This window comes from Cokeromyces recurvatus (assembly GCF_025118155.1).
Source record: "Cokeromyces recurvatus strain NRRL 2243 chromosome Unknown BX663scaffold_9, whole genome shotgun sequence".
Lineage (NCBI taxonomy): Eukaryota > Fungi > Mucoromycota > Mucoromycetes > Mucorales > Mucoraceae > Cokeromyces > Cokeromyces recurvatus.
Window position 1 is genome coordinate 315077 of NW_026251395.1, and position 14820 is coordinate 329896.

The following is a 14820-nucleotide window of genomic DNA, read 5'->3' on the forward strand; positions in this document are numbered from 1 at the left end:
TCTATGCTTCTACAAATAAAATTATTTCTACGAAAGATTTTATTTTAGGGAAAAAAAAAAAAAGGAAGGGCTATAAATGTATTTACCTTTCATTATTCTTGACAATAGTCATGTTTTGACCTCTCAAATTGTAAACGTTTGTTCTCAATTTATGCTGGTAAAGAATGGATAAGACACATGGTTTTTTTTTTTTTTTTACATTTAACCTTTGTTTTCTCTTAAAAAGAAAAGAAAAAAAAAACTCTTCATTAAAGGGATTCATAATAGCCACAATTATCAAATTATGTCTCATTTTATAAATGGTCTCCTTTTTATATTTCTACTAATTTTGTAGCAGCGGCTTTAAAAAAGAGCTTTTTTATTTGATTACCGAAATAAATAATTATTGTTATTTATTTTTTTATTTTATTTTATTTTATTTTATTTTATTTTTTTCATTTTTTTCCAAGAAAAGACTATTATAGAATGTCTGATGAAAAGAGTAGAAGACCTGCTAGTAAAGATCATAAAGTCATCTCTCTTTATATATACATATATTTCTTAGTGTTATAATTAATTAGTTTTCTCTTTAACTTTTTCTCTTTTTCGGTAATAGACACTGCTTTTAAACAACAGAGACTTAAAGCTTGGCAACCTTTATTAACTCCAAAAACAGTCTTACCTACATTATTTGTTGCTGGTATCATCTTTGCTCCATTAGGCGGTCTCTTTTTGTATGAAAGTGATACTGTAGAGTATTTTTATCATTGATGATTACACAGTTTTATTCATTTTAATAATTTGTAGGTTAATGAAATCATTATTGATTATACCCACTGTAAAGATGCCAATTCAACAGCACAGTCTTTAGATTCAAGTTTATATTCATATAAATTTACTGATGAAGGAACAGGACGTAAAAATTATTCATCGACCTATTTTATATTTACATATTTGAGACTTATTTAATCTTAATAGAGATGTATGCTCCAACCTATCGATTTATTCCTAGCTCAGTTGAAGGAGAATCTGGAACTTGTGCCATTCGATTCACTGTTCCTATTCAATTAAAGACACCCATTTTTCTTTATTATCGTTTAACAAATTTTTATCAAAATCACCGTAAATATGTAAAGAGTCTTAGTTATAATCAACTTCATGGTGATGTCATTACTATTGCTGAAGCACAAAGTTCATGTTCACCAGTAGCTGTAGATGCAAATAATAAGATTTATTATCCTTGTGGCCTTATTGCTAATTCCATGTTTAATGGCAAGTTTGAGTTTTTTTTTTTTTTTTTTTTTTTTTTTTTTTTTTCCCAAAAAGTGAAGTATTAACTCTTTAATTCTTTTTCTTTTTCTTTTTCTTTTTCTTTTTTTTTTTTTAATAATAAATAGATACATTTACAGTTTATTTTGTGAATCCACCTGGAAGTACAGAGAGTAGAAACATGCAATTTAGTGAGACAGGTATTGCATGGCCTGCAGACAAGAAAAGATTAGCAGATACAAAATGAATCCTGCAGATATCGTTCCTCCTCCTAATTGGATTAAAAGATATCCGAATGGGTATTCAGCTGACAATATCTTTCATCCTCAAGACGATGAACATTTTCAAGTCTGGATGAGAACGAGTTGGTATCCCAATTTCAGAAAACTTTATTCTGCCCTAAGAGAAGGAACGCTTGAAGCAGGAACTTATGAAGTAAATGTGACATTAAGTGAGTATATTCAAATACATATATAATGTCTATATAACGTCTATATAATATCTATATAATATCTATATAATATCTATATAATATCTATATAATGTCTATATCATATATATACATATACATTTTGATTTATTCATTCATTCATTCATATGATAGATTATGATATTACTGTTTATGGCGGTACCAAGTCTATTGTTCTTACTGGTACTTCATTCCTCGGTGATAGAAACCCTTTTATGGGATTATCATGGATTGTTATGGGATGTGTATGCACCTTTTTAGGTGTTGTATTTTTAGGATGGCATTTCTTTAAACCAAGGTAATGTTTATGTAGAATATAAGGTTTTTATATTTATATATATTAAAAACTTCTTTATTATTAGAAAACTTGGAGATCATGATCGTCTCTCATGGCAGCATTCTAGTAGTGGATTATAATACATATATATATATATAGATATATTGATATATAGATATATATACATATACATATATGAGAGGGGAAAAGGAAGGGTATATTCATACTGGTTATCTAACTATATATATATATATATATATACACGTATATAAAAGTCTATCAGCTCTTAGTAAATTCGGGATAATCCATATTAAAGTTGTCTTTGACGAATTTATAAATTATTTTTTGAATTGATAATCCGTAATTTCTTTTATGAGTAAAAGCAGATAAATAGTCAAGAGCTAAATTCTTGACATGATCGTTATAATATATAGTTAATTCTCCACAGTTTGCTACCATATCTTCATAAACGCATGTGTGTAAAAATTGGTTAAAGCTTGATTCTAATAAAAGATACACACACGATTTAGCTTCACTGAATATGTATCGATCGATAGACGGTTCCTCTGATGGATTATTGGCAGTTAATATGGATTCAAGTTGCTCTGTAATATTACGTTTTACTCGATCATCAAGATTGATTTCTAAATAAGAATTATTTGAAATATAAGTATTATAAATAGAAAGAGCTATATCATTTTGATTTCTTTTTGCTAGTCTTTTTGACTCAAATCGTTCAACTTCTAAAAAGAAGAGCTATAAATATTATGATTAATCAACAAAAAGGATTTTTTTTTTCTTCTGGGGTTGGGGGGGGGAGGAGGAATTGATTCTATTTACCAGGTTTTCTGAACAAAATTCATCTAATAAATAATAAAGAAAGTAACATAAAGGAACCTTTGACTCTAATATAGCCTTTAATCCTTCTTTATTAATTTCTCTGATACATACATCCATAGGAGTGGGTTCACCGAAAAAATATTCTAATTTCTTATAAGAACGATTTACTCTTTTCTTGTAAGTAACATACATATCAAGTACATTCTTTGTTGCTGCTATTTGATGAAAGGAGCTATTATTATCACTCTCTTGTGAAAAGGAACACGATATTGAATTCAGAGTGGAAGTTAAACTTGATTTTCGATTCATTTGCTGATAATGTTGCTGCTGCTGTTGTTGTTGTTGTTGTTGTTGTAGTGATGTTTCATTTATAATAATTATAGAGGATCTTCTTGATTTTGAAATAGATCTTCTTGTTCTTGTTGTTAAAAGGGTGTTATAACTGTCTCTACTTGCATAACTACTGCTCATAATAGTACTTCCACTAGTCTGACTTGTATGTGAGCTTCTACGTTTTTTAGTCATTTATTATTAATATTCAAAAAAAAAAAAAGAAAAGAAAAAAGAAAGGAAAAGAAAAAGGAAAAGAGAGAAAAAGAGGATGTCCTTTTTATTTTTATTCTTGTAATAAATTCGAGTATACAACGATGAATCAAAAAAAAAAAAAAAAAAAAAAAAAAAAAAATAACCAATAGAAAAATTTTTAAGCGTTGTTGAGACAATTTTTTATCATAAATAGTAGCTTATTTTTAATGAGAAAAAAAAAAACTCTTATAATAGTGGCTAAGAACAGAGTGTACTTTATATAATTAACGCCTTTTTTTTTTTTCACCTGCGTTTTTACTTTTAAGATTCAAATAAAGTTTGTTTGTCCCCTCCTCTGTGTAATAAATTACACGCATTAAAAAGTTGTGTAAACAATGTTTTCACATTCAGGGTTCTGTTCTAGAATAATTTACTGAAACCTTGAGCGCATGTATTTTCTGTTAAATTTCCTAATTTGTCGGATTTATAGTTCAGCCTATTCATTAGAATACATATTATGAATAACGATAAATGCACACATACATATATAAGGTGGCTATTCATCGTTTATTAAATAAAATGTAAGCTTCTAGAAGTGTTTATAATAATTGACTTACTACCATTCATGTTTATTCGTCTAAATCGTGTAATATAGACTGTATAAACTACATATTAAAAGTAAGGAAAAAAAAAGTATCTCTTTTTTCATTACATATCAATTGTCATTTATTATTACTTTTTATCTATTTTATAAAATTTGTTAATGACATAAACTTCTATTTATAACAGTAAAATTTATAAACTGCAGAAAGAGAAAATAATTCGAATAAAGTCCTTCTAAATAGAAAATAAATACTATATTATGTACTCTGATTATTTTAGATGCTGCATTTCTCAAAAGTTTAACTAAGTTTCATTTGCTCCACATTATTGCGTCATTACAAAAAAAAAAAAAAAAAAAGAATATCGTTTTATCTTTCTTTTTATTTTATTGTATTAATGCCTAGTCGACTACAACAGGAAATCGCAAATAAACATCCAGTATGCCTTTGTTTTATATACAAATATATAATATTTTCTTAATATAAAGGTAGTATGCTAACATCTCCTTTTTTGTTTGTGTATATTAGGAATGGGTTTTACCAAAGATATGTCAACAGAACGCGAATAAAACAGGCACATATGCTGCAAGTAAATGATTTCATACAAAGTATATGTATACATATAGAAGCTAACACTATATAATATGAAATAGTTCTTACAGGTTTAATCGTGTGTAAGTGTATCGTTAACTTAAAGTCAAGTTAATTGTTATTATTATTTATGTTATTATCTACAGTGCCTTTAGCACGTCGATTAGGATTAGATAAAAATAGAGCTTTATTCTCTGCGTTAGGTAAATAGAAGAATATATTTCCTATACATTCCATATACATTAATCTATTCATATAAAGGCGCTTCTGGAATTGCTGGATACGTTTCTGCTAAATATGCCTATTCTTATTGTGAAAAAACTTATGGCTTTTTTCAAACTATGGAAGATAATAATGAAACATGATGTATCAAAAAAAAAAAAAAGATCTATTTATTAATTACATATAAATCTATACTCTTTTTGATTTTTTTTTTTTTTTTTTTTTTTTTTTTTTTTATACATTTATACATGTATATTTTTTTTTTCTTAAAGCTTCTAGTCTTTCATTAGGCTGAAGACCATCATTCCATTTTCCGTCCTTATACAATACAGGTACACCAATCTGTTCAACTGTATAACTAGCAGAAACAGCTCCATAGAATGCAGATTCAATAGGGTCATTCCTAGTTTCTATCCAACCAAAAGCATAACCTCCACAAAATGAATTTCCTGCGCCTGTTACATCAACCACATGAATTTGATCATCAGAATGTTGATAATCCCAATAAGCAGGTATCCAACAACAACAACTACTACTACTACTATTGCTACTACTACTACTACTACTACTACTACTACTACTACTACTACTATTGCTACTCTCTATATTATTCGTATTCTTTTCCTGTTGCTGTTGTAAAATAAGAGCGCCATATTTACTTGACCTTACAACTAAGACTAAGTTTTTGTTATCAATCTTCTTTTTTTCAAAAAACTTTCTAGCACAAAACTCTACTGCTTTTTTAAAATCATGATATTGAGTAACCAAATCCTGGAAATGATAACCAAGCATAGCTGCTAGTTCTTCATGATTAGGGCTTATAATATGGACTAGATGAGCTGCTTCATAAATTAAGTCTAAATTCTATATAAAATAGAATCATCATCATCAACAACAACAGCAACATTCATTTCATCTTCCTCCTCCTCCTAATAGTTACCTCTGGTAAGCACGCCCATGGTAAAGGTTCCCATAAAAATTGGGTTTTATTACAACCATTCTCTCGTTTTCTCCAGTCTCTAATAATCTCTATAGCACGCTCAGCTGAAGAAATAATATGTAATATTTTTATAGAGGTGATCCATTCATCAGGGAAATCACTCGGGGTTGCTCTAATGATGGGATGAATGTATTTAAAGTCTCTATGATCATTTTCACTAAAAGTATTAAGTCCTCGTGTAGTATGTTTATCAGGATGAACTTTTGTAACAAGTGATACATTGAGTTGGCTTATTTGATCATCTATTCCTTCTGGACAATCAAAACCTTTATGAATGATGTAACCTACATTTTTAGATAACTGATTTGGTTGCCATAACCTCATTCCTATCCATCCATTTCCACAATGAGCAACTTGTCCAAAAATTATACTCATTTTTTATTTTATTTTATTTTATTTTATTTTTTTTTTTCAACAACGTGTACCATAAATTGCAAATATGCCTGCTCCTCCTAATACATTAGATACTTGTCTACCATCTGAAAAAATAATGTCATCAATAATAAAACTGCCAATGGAAGCAAATAGTGGTGAGTTGGACATTTGCCTCCCCCTTTTTTTGTTTTGAAGAAAATAAAAAAATAAAAAAAAAATAAAAAATAAAAAATCTTGAAATAGTTAGTGCCGTTCATGAATTACAGTTATTGTCTTTTACTATTTGTAACTATGAGCAGTCAAGATAAATCGCTAACCCTTTAAGTGAACATTAAGAAGCTTAATATGAAATGAGAAAAACAGATTATGTACATAAATAATTACTAAAAAAAAAAGCTTATTCTGTAAAAGCATAAAGGGCCTTTTTTTTTTGCAAACAAAAACAGCATCTTTCATTACTTGTCGTATTTTATAATGACATGTTTTTAACAAAAAGTATATGAAGCACAGTTGCTTAAATTCATTACAATCAGTTTATTACTAATTAAATATAAAAAAAATGTTACCGTATAAGCAGAGTAATCCTTTTTTTTTTTTTTTTTTTTTTAAATGAATATACAAAGCATAATAATAATTAGAAAAAAAAAAAGCTGTTAGTTGTTCTTATGAAAATGGAGTATTTTCATGTGACTTTTGCATACAAACATAAATTTCGCGCTACTTTTTTAATTTTCTTTTTATTTATTTATTTTTTTTTTTAATAAATGAGCCTTACGATAACAAGTAGATTACCAACTAATTTTGATTCAGAGATCAATAAAAAGATGAAGAAAGGTAAACAACCTTGGTTTTTTCTTTTCTTTTTTATTTTAGATTATAACCTCAATCTATATATATAAAAAAATCAGACGTTCATTTTGCTCCTAATGACTCCCATTCAAAACAAAACGATACCATTAACAAAGCTAGTAACCGTTCGGCTTTTTATACACAATTTATATCTACATCACCTATAGAAAAATCTACACAAGTCAATCTTTCAAATAATTTAGCGAACAAGAAATTTCAAGATGATATTGACTCCATTTTATACAAATTAAAAAAATTAAAGGTAGATTCGTCTAAGGTTGGAAAAAAAAAAAAAGCTTCAAACTTAATTTTTGTATTCATTGTATATGTTATAGACACAACTTCATAATGATACAAATCGTTTTGAGGTAAGTAATATCTCTTTCTTTTTATCTAAATAACTACAAGCTTTTTTTTTTTAACATTTTTTTTTCTTTTTAAGGATATTATACAACCTTTAGTGATAAAAAATAAAGAGCATGAAGAACGTTATGATGCAACAGCTATATCCACTACTACAGAAACTGTAAAACCACTTACAGATCAAGAAAATGAGATTGTGGATCAACTTTTTAAAAAGGGACAATCGGGACAAATAGCTCAAATCAAAAATGCAGTTGTAGAATTTAAAGATATTTATAGACTGTATCCCGAAACATGGCTGAACGATGAGATTGTCAATTTTTATTTTGAATTACTAGCAGAGCGATCAACAAAAATCAACGGATTACCGTCAATTCATTGTTTCAGTACATTTTTCTTTTCGACTTTACAAGATCAAGGATATGTAAGAGTAAAAAGGTGGACAAAGAAGGTAAAGAGAATGGGTGGGGGGATACTCGGCCAAAAAAAAAAAAAGGGATTCTTATATAGTAGTTTATAGGTCGATATCTTTGCCAAAGATTTATTATTTATACCAATCAATCAATCTTATCATTGGGTGCTAGGAGTGATTGATATGAAAAATAAAAAGGTGCTGGTCTATGACTCTCTAGGAGGCGATCATGATCGAACATTAGCCATCTTCCTTGAATATTTAAAACAGGAACATTTAGATAAAAAGAAAATTCCTTTTGATACGACTGGATGGACAAAAGTAGTGCCAAAGGACATTCCTCGTCAAGGTAATATGTCGGACTGTGGAGCTTTTACATGCACGTTTGCAGAAAGATTATCAAAACAGCAGCCTTTTAACTTTTCTCAAGATGACATGACTATCATTCGACGACGAATTGCACTGAATATTTACAAAAAAGAACTTTAATTCCTTTTTTTTTTTTAAAAAAAAAAAACAAATTGTATATATCTCGTTATTTTTTTTTTTTATGATACAATATGTAATAATTTCATAGTAAATATATCTTACAAGTGTTTTATTACTATTTTATATATATATATAGATATATATTTCATCAATGTTATTTGTTTTATGTAATAATAAAGTAAACGACTGTATAAAAAAAAATGCATCCTTTCTTTTTTTTTTTTCTTAATCAGCATCAACAAACATACGAGGAGCAATATTCATGGCCATTAATTCTTGGAATAAAAGTTTACATGCATAAGGAATATGAATTTGAGATATTCTTGTCTTGTTTCTACATGCACGACATTCAAAATTATTCTTTTTCAAATTAGCAATAGCCATTAAACCACAAATATCACAAACATGAATACGATAAGCATCTGAGGCATCAAATAAACGCTCCTTTAAGAACTGTGCAACACCATGACTGATCATACTGTTAACAATAATAATAAATAAGTATTAGTATCATTATGATTATTTCTTTTTTCTTTTTCTTTCTTTACCAATCTCTTTCCATTTCACCAAAACGAAGACCACCATCTCTAGAACGACCTTCGACTGGTTGTCTTGTCAAAATCTGTACAGGACCTCTAGCTCTACTATGAATCTTATCATCTACCATGTGTTTTAAACGTTGGTAATAAGTAGGACCTAAAAATACTTGTGCATTTAATTTGCGACCTGTAAAACCATTATACATCACTTCAAAGCCACGAGATTGATAACCCTGGGATTGCAAAGCTTGTGAAATGGCCTCAACAGTAACATCTGTAAAAGGTGTAGCATCACCTTCATTACCTGTCAAAGTTGACACTTTGCCAAGCAAACATTCAATCATGTGACCGATTGTCATACGTGAAGGAATGGCGTGAGGATTGATGATAAGATCGGGAGTAATGCCTTCTGCAGAAAAGGGGAAATCTTCTTGTCTATATGTCATACCAATCGTACCCTTTTGACCGTGACGTGAGGCAAACTTATCTCCCATTTGGGGTACACGAGTTGAACGAACACGGACCTTGACAAATTTAAGACCATCTTGGTTGGTCGTCAGCATCACTTGATCTACAATACCTGTTTCAGTAGATCGAAGTGGAGTAGAGGCATCACGCTTACTATGTGTCGTTGTCCTTTGCCCTAATTCCTCAGAGTCAGCAGGAATAGGTGCTGTCTTACCAATAATGATATCATCACCAGAGACACGTGTACCAGGAGCAATTAAGCCATCATCTTCTAATTTTTCATAGGTACCGTGTTTTAAACGTAATGTTGTATCACGAGTAGGCTTCTCAAACTCTTCCATAAACATCATACCTGCCTTCTTTTCAGCATCCATATAGGTACGGAAGAAAAGAGATCGGAAAAGGCCACGATCGATACTACTTTGATTCATAATGACGGAATCTTCTTGGTTATAACCAGAATAACACAAAATAGCGACAATTGCATTTTGTCCAGCAGGTAATTCTCTAAAACGCAAAAATTCCATAGATCTTGTCGTTGTAAGTGGTTTTTGAGGATAATACAAGATGTTTGCCAACGTATCCATACGCGTTTGGAAGTTTGTAAGATAGACACCCATAGCTTGTTTACCCATAGCGGATTGATATGTGTTACGAGGAGATTGATTGTGATCTGGGAAGGGAATGATACTAGCACAGATACCAAGAATCATACTTGGATGAATTTCACAATGGGTCCAGGTATGTGAATAGTTACCGGTTTGAGACTTAACACGACTAGCCAAATCACGTGTCTCCTCAAGTGGAGCACCAAACTGAGCTGTCATACGAGATTCAGCTAAATCTTCAGGTGTCATACAAATCATAGCTGTTTCTTCTTCATCAGCATCCACATATTCGACAATACCATCTGCAATCAAGTTTTGCCAGCCATATTCATCCTCAGGATCTTGAAGACGTGTAACATGATGACGTGTCAATTTGAGTTGTTGGTCTTCAACCAAGAAAAGAGGTCGACAGCAACGACCTGCATCTGTATACATTCTTAACTCCTTTTCACGAATATCACGTACAATACTAACTTCAGGAGAAATATCAACAGAACGTCTCATTTGCTTAAGTGAATTGATTAATTCAGCTGGATCACGATGAATACCAATCCAGACACCATTAACAAAGACTTTTGTAGCATCTGCAATGCTATTTGTACTCAATTCTTCTAGATTCTCCATGGCCCATTCTTCCAAGAACATGATTAAAGGATGAGCAGCTGAGCCAACAGAAATATAAGACATGAGGGCTAAATTCTTGACAAGACCACATGCTTGACCTTCAGGTGTTTCAGCGGGGCAAACAAGACCCCAATGTGTATTATGTAATTGACGAGGTTTAGCAATCTTACCATCACGACCAATGGGTGTATTACAACGACGTAAATGAGATAATGTAGAAGCAAATGTATATCTATTTAATACTTGAGAGACACCAGCACGAGATTGCATGGCTTTCTTTTGGTCACCCCAGTTACCAGTGGCCAAAGAATATTTAAGACCATTGGTAATCGTATTCGATTTAACAGCAAGAGTCAAGTTAAACTCTCGACTCGATTCAATACATTTTTGAAGATATTTAGCTACATCCTTTGTCAACTTTTTGAATAAGAGACGGAAGAGGCCAGCCATTAGAGGACCTGCCAGATCCATACGCTTTTTACCATAGTGATCACGATCATCTAATTCACGACGTTCAAGCGCAGCCAATAATAAACGATGAATCATATAACCAAAGAAATATGATTTACGAGTTTCAGTTTTATAAGCTGTACCAACATGAGGCAATAGTTCTTTTTGAAGAATTTCAGAAGCATATTTGATACGTTTATCTCTTGTTGCACCCACAGTTGTACCTCTCTTACCGATAAAGTCCAAAGCTACTTCATGATCTTGAATGACAAAGGCCTCTTCAATAGAAGGTTTCAACAATTCCAACATTTCATAATCATTACGATCGTAACAGATATGCTCCAAGACATCTCTATCAGAGACTTGACCTAAAGCACGGAAAACAATAACGATTGGGATTTCAGAACGAATATAAGGTAAGGCGGCACGAATACATTGCCCAGATGTGCCACGTTCAGAAGAAGGTCTTAACATCTTAATAAAGAGAGGAGAGGCATTTTTTGAACCTTTTTCGGCTTGTGATCTAATTTCAGCAGTATATTGAACGTTGGAAGGTGGAGCCTTTGAGAAAACATATACAGTATTTGTAGCCATACGTTCTTGAGCAATCAAGACTTTCTCAGAACCATTAATTACAAAATAACCACCCATATCAAAAGAACACTCATTTAATTCATGCATTGTGTTTTCCGGCATTCCATGAAGAATACAATATGTTGATTTTAACATGATAGGAACCTATAAGATTTGAAAGACCCAATTTATATCTATTTTTTATCGATTCAATTTACTTCTTACCTTGCCAATAAACACTTTAGTCCATGGTGGATTTTCTGAGCCATGCTCATCTTGGAAAAGATCGTTAGGACTTTTATTAGGATTGTTAGGATCAAATGGCACTGCAATTTGTGTACGTTTACTCATATCCACATATAAAGGAGAAGCATAGCTATATCAAAATAAAACCTTTTTAACATACTTTTTCAAAAAAAAATAAAAAATAATATAAAAATTCAGATGATATATACGTTAAATTACGAATACGCGCCTCTTGAGGAAACATGGGTTGAGTACTACCATCGGCTTCAGTCATTGTAGGTTTTGATAAGTAAATCTGACCAAATTGAATTATATAACGTTTCTAATAATAATAAGTAGATATTAAATTTTAGCCATTCTATTAACATGTATAAATAAATGTCTATTTACTGTCACATCACCGTCTCCACCAACATGTTGAAGCACAAGGTTCGAATTTTCGTCAACTAATTCCTGCATTGTATTTTGCACAAATTCATCAAATGAATCCAACTGTTGTCTAACGAGACCTTTTTCTTCAAAGAAAGAAGAAATGACTGTCCAGCAATCTTCCTGACTATTATTTTTTTTAAGAAAAAAAAACGAATAGTTAATAATGAAGGCTTCTATTTTTTTTTTTTTTTCAATTGTTGAAACATACGTGATGGGCTCGTCTTCATACATCTCCTCACCTTCCGGAAGAAAATACTCTACCAGTAAAAATAGATCATGTTATTGATCTATTCAACTAAACAGTTTAGCTTTTTGCCAAATTACCATTTTCCGCCATTCTATAGCTGTCATCCATAATATCTGTCATTCTTTTTATATATAAAAATTATTATATGAATGTAGTTGAATAAGTTGGAAATAAAATGGTTGTAAAATGATGTTGAATCGAGTATTTATTTTCTTGTAATCGTTTATTGTAATAAAGTATGTTAAAAAAGGTTTCTTTCTGTCTTTCTCTAAATCTTTTTTCACTAAATTACAAAAAAAAAAAAATAAACAAATAAAAAAAAGACTGATTAAAAATTAATTAACATGTAATTTATTTTTTTCTTTCGAGATAAATGGAAACCTTATCAAAGTACCTATATAATACAAGAGAAAAAGTATAAAAGAGAAAGGGAGAAAAGAAATAATTGTCGATTTCTATTTAATTAGAAATAAGAAGACAAAAAGCCAAAACAAAAAAAAAAAAAAAAAAAAAAAAAAAAAAAAAAAAAAAAGATAATTATTCTAAAAAATCTTTACTAGCGCGCAGCAGAAGAGACATAGTATAGTTCCGACAACAAATCAACAATTCGAAATTTAAAAAAAAAAAAATTGAACGACGGTCTTTTTTATTTCTCCTATAAGCTTTTTCTTTATTAAAGAAAAAAAAAATGTAAACAGCACCATTAAATATAATACTATGTCAGGACTTTCTTTAGTAAATAAAGTCAGATTATAAGATATAGAGCTGGAAGATTTTGCTGTTCAATATGACAATATTGAATTACTGATTAATTTTAGCAAGTTCTGTGAGATTCAGACAATGGGAACAATGAATAATGCATCAAGTTTATATTATGAATTTTGAAGAGTTTCTTATATAGCTCCAATCTTGACAAAATTAAGTACATTATTAAACTTAAAATATGAATCGGGTTGCTCGGTCCTTGCGGTGTTAATGATTTGTAGTATTTTCCACAGCATAGTTTAACGGTTACTGAGCTTGCTCAACATTATAAGAGTATCATCTGTATCTCGTAAAGTACCTAAAAAAAAGGCTTAAAAAAAAAGATAAAGCTAGTTCGGTATTATTTCCTTTATTGTGCTCAAAGAGATTACCAAAAAAGAAAAAAAAAGAGAAAGAAAGAAAGAAAGAGAGAGAGAGAGAGATATGATGTATAATACTTGATCACGCATGATGAAGTTGATAAAATTGATTATGTGTTGTGAACGTTGTTGTTGTTTTTTTTTGGCATGTATTGAAGAGAAAAAGTATGAGAATATACTTATATAAAATGCTGAATAGTTAATGCCACATATAGTGTCATGAATTAATTTTTTTTACCACTGCTATTATATATGTACACGAAGAATCTAAGGGTTCACAAACAGATAATAGTACGTGTTTAGTTGGTATTCCCTGACTTGAGATTAACGAATTTTAGATGTTAAAGACTATATTTTCACTTAATGGAATAACATTATATAATTGTTCTCGTATCTTGACGTCAAACACTCAACAGTGCATAAATATAGATTCTTCGCTGACGGTATATCTTGAAAAGTTAAAATACTTCTGTACACAAAAGTGCTAAAGAGTTAATAAGTATTGCATGATCAATTGATATTGAACCAGAAGAGATCCTCGAGCAAGTGGGACTTTATCTGAACAAACACGATAAATGTCTGACAGATTATCAGACCAGTTTCCATGTAATTAATTTTAATGTATTATTTTGCAATAATGTAGATATATATTTCTCTTGGTCTTTCTTTTATAGACATAAAATATTCTGAATAGTCGTATCTCATTAGCTCTTTTGTCTGTTTTACGTGACATTATACGTACACCCTTTCCATTTGAGAATGATAAAGGTGACAAGTCCATAACTAAGTATATTGAAAAATAGTTCATCATCTACATGAATCCCAATTTGGACGTGGTGCATAATACTGTCTTTCCCAGGCAAGCTTAATAAATGGTTTAAAGCGGCATGGGTTTTTGAGTAGAAGAAAAGAAGTATATGCACTATGTAATAAGCGGGGAAGAGAGGGAAGATGAACTAATTATGATACCACAAGACTTCTTCTTTGCAATAGTAGTGACCATACTAATGTAATATCTCGATCTGAGCGCATACAAACCGCTTTCATTCTTCAACAACTAACAGCCGAAAGTAACAGACAGCAGTATTAAAACTCTTGAAAAAAAAATACTACCTAATAACAAACTTCTAGTGAACAAACACATGTGCCATTAGATCGATAAACTAAATATCTAACCACTGCAACAGTGGGCAGAACCCTTTATAATATTTCAGGTAGAAAAGTCTGAACATTATCCTCTCATTTGT

The 14820-nt window shown here is 30.4% G+C and overlaps 6 protein-coding genes across 6 annotated transcripts; 2 read left to right on the plus strand and 4 right to left on the minus strand.

Moving 5' to 3' along the window:
* Positions 1-424: 424 nt before the first annotated feature.
* BX663DRAFT_505654 (CDC50/LEM3 family) lies at positions 425-2294 on the plus strand. The gene is made up of 8 exons (XM_051527100.1): positions 425-496; positions 596-729; positions 787-895; positions 958-1251; positions 1377-1448; positions 1472-1699; positions 1853-2015; positions 2080-2294. The coding sequence occupies exons 1-8, from the start codon at positions 466-468 to the stop codon at positions 2132-2134; spliced, it is 1086 nt and encodes a 361-aa protein (XP_051383891.1). The 5' UTR covers positions 425-465; the 3' UTR covers positions 2135-2294.
* BX663DRAFT_505657 (RGS domain-containing protein) lies at positions 2139-3177 on the minus strand. Its single transcript, XM_051527101.1, has 2 exons — positions 2835-3177; positions 2139-2750 (listed from the first exon to the last, which is right to left on the minus strand). The coding sequence occupies exons 1-2, from the start codon at positions 3141-3143 to the stop codon at positions 2274-2276; spliced, it is 786 nt and encodes a 261-aa protein (XP_051383892.1). The 5' UTR covers positions 3144-3177; the 3' UTR covers positions 2139-2273.
* Positions 3178-5001: 1824 nt separating this feature from the next.
* On the minus strand, positions 5002-6608 carry BX663DRAFT_470895 (Ribokinase-like protein). The gene is made up of 4 exons (XM_051524136.1): positions 6534-6608; positions 6200-6467; positions 5715-6100; positions 5002-5638 (listed from the first exon to the last, which is right to left on the minus strand). Exons 2-4 carry the CDS (start codon positions 6315-6317, stop codon positions 5009-5011), a joined length of 1134 nt encoding a protein of 377 aa, XP_051383893.1. The 5' UTR covers positions 6318-6467; positions 6534-6608; the 3' UTR covers positions 5002-5008.
* A 291-nt stretch (positions 6609-6899) lies between these two features.
* On the plus strand, positions 6900-8278 carry BX663DRAFT_535929 (uncharacterized protein). The gene is made up of 5 exons (XM_051530611.1): positions 6900-6983; positions 7058-7260; positions 7334-7366; positions 7441-7812; positions 7882-8278. The coding sequence occupies exons 1-5, from the start codon at positions 6914-6916 to the stop codon at positions 8260-8262; spliced, it is 1059 nt and encodes a 352-aa protein (XP_051383894.1). The 5' UTR covers positions 6900-6913; the 3' UTR covers positions 8263-8278.
* A 33-nt stretch (positions 8279-8311) lies between these two features.
* On the minus strand, positions 8312-12936 carry BX663DRAFT_452550 (DNA-directed RNA polymerase II subunit RPB2). The gene is made up of 8 exons (XM_051523784.1): positions 12844-12936; positions 12527-12732; positions 12411-12459; positions 12161-12326; positions 11980-12092; positions 11750-11900; positions 8811-11689; positions 8312-8740 (listed from the first exon to the last, which is right to left on the minus strand). The coding sequence occupies exons 2-8, from the start codon at positions 12567-12569 to the stop codon at positions 8488-8490; spliced, it is 3654 nt and encodes a 1217-aa protein (XP_051383895.1). The 5' UTR covers positions 12570-12732; positions 12844-12936; the 3' UTR covers positions 8312-8487.
* A 650-nt stretch (positions 12937-13586) lies between these two features.
* Positions 13587-14786, minus strand: BX663DRAFT_505668 (uncharacterized protein). The gene has a single exon (XM_051527102.1). The coding sequence runs from the start codon at positions 14382-14384 to the stop codon at positions 14190-14192; it is 195 nt and encodes a 64-aa protein (XP_051383896.1). The 5' UTR covers positions 14385-14786; the 3' UTR covers positions 13587-14189.
* Between the last annotated feature and the right edge of the window lie 34 nt (positions 14787-14820).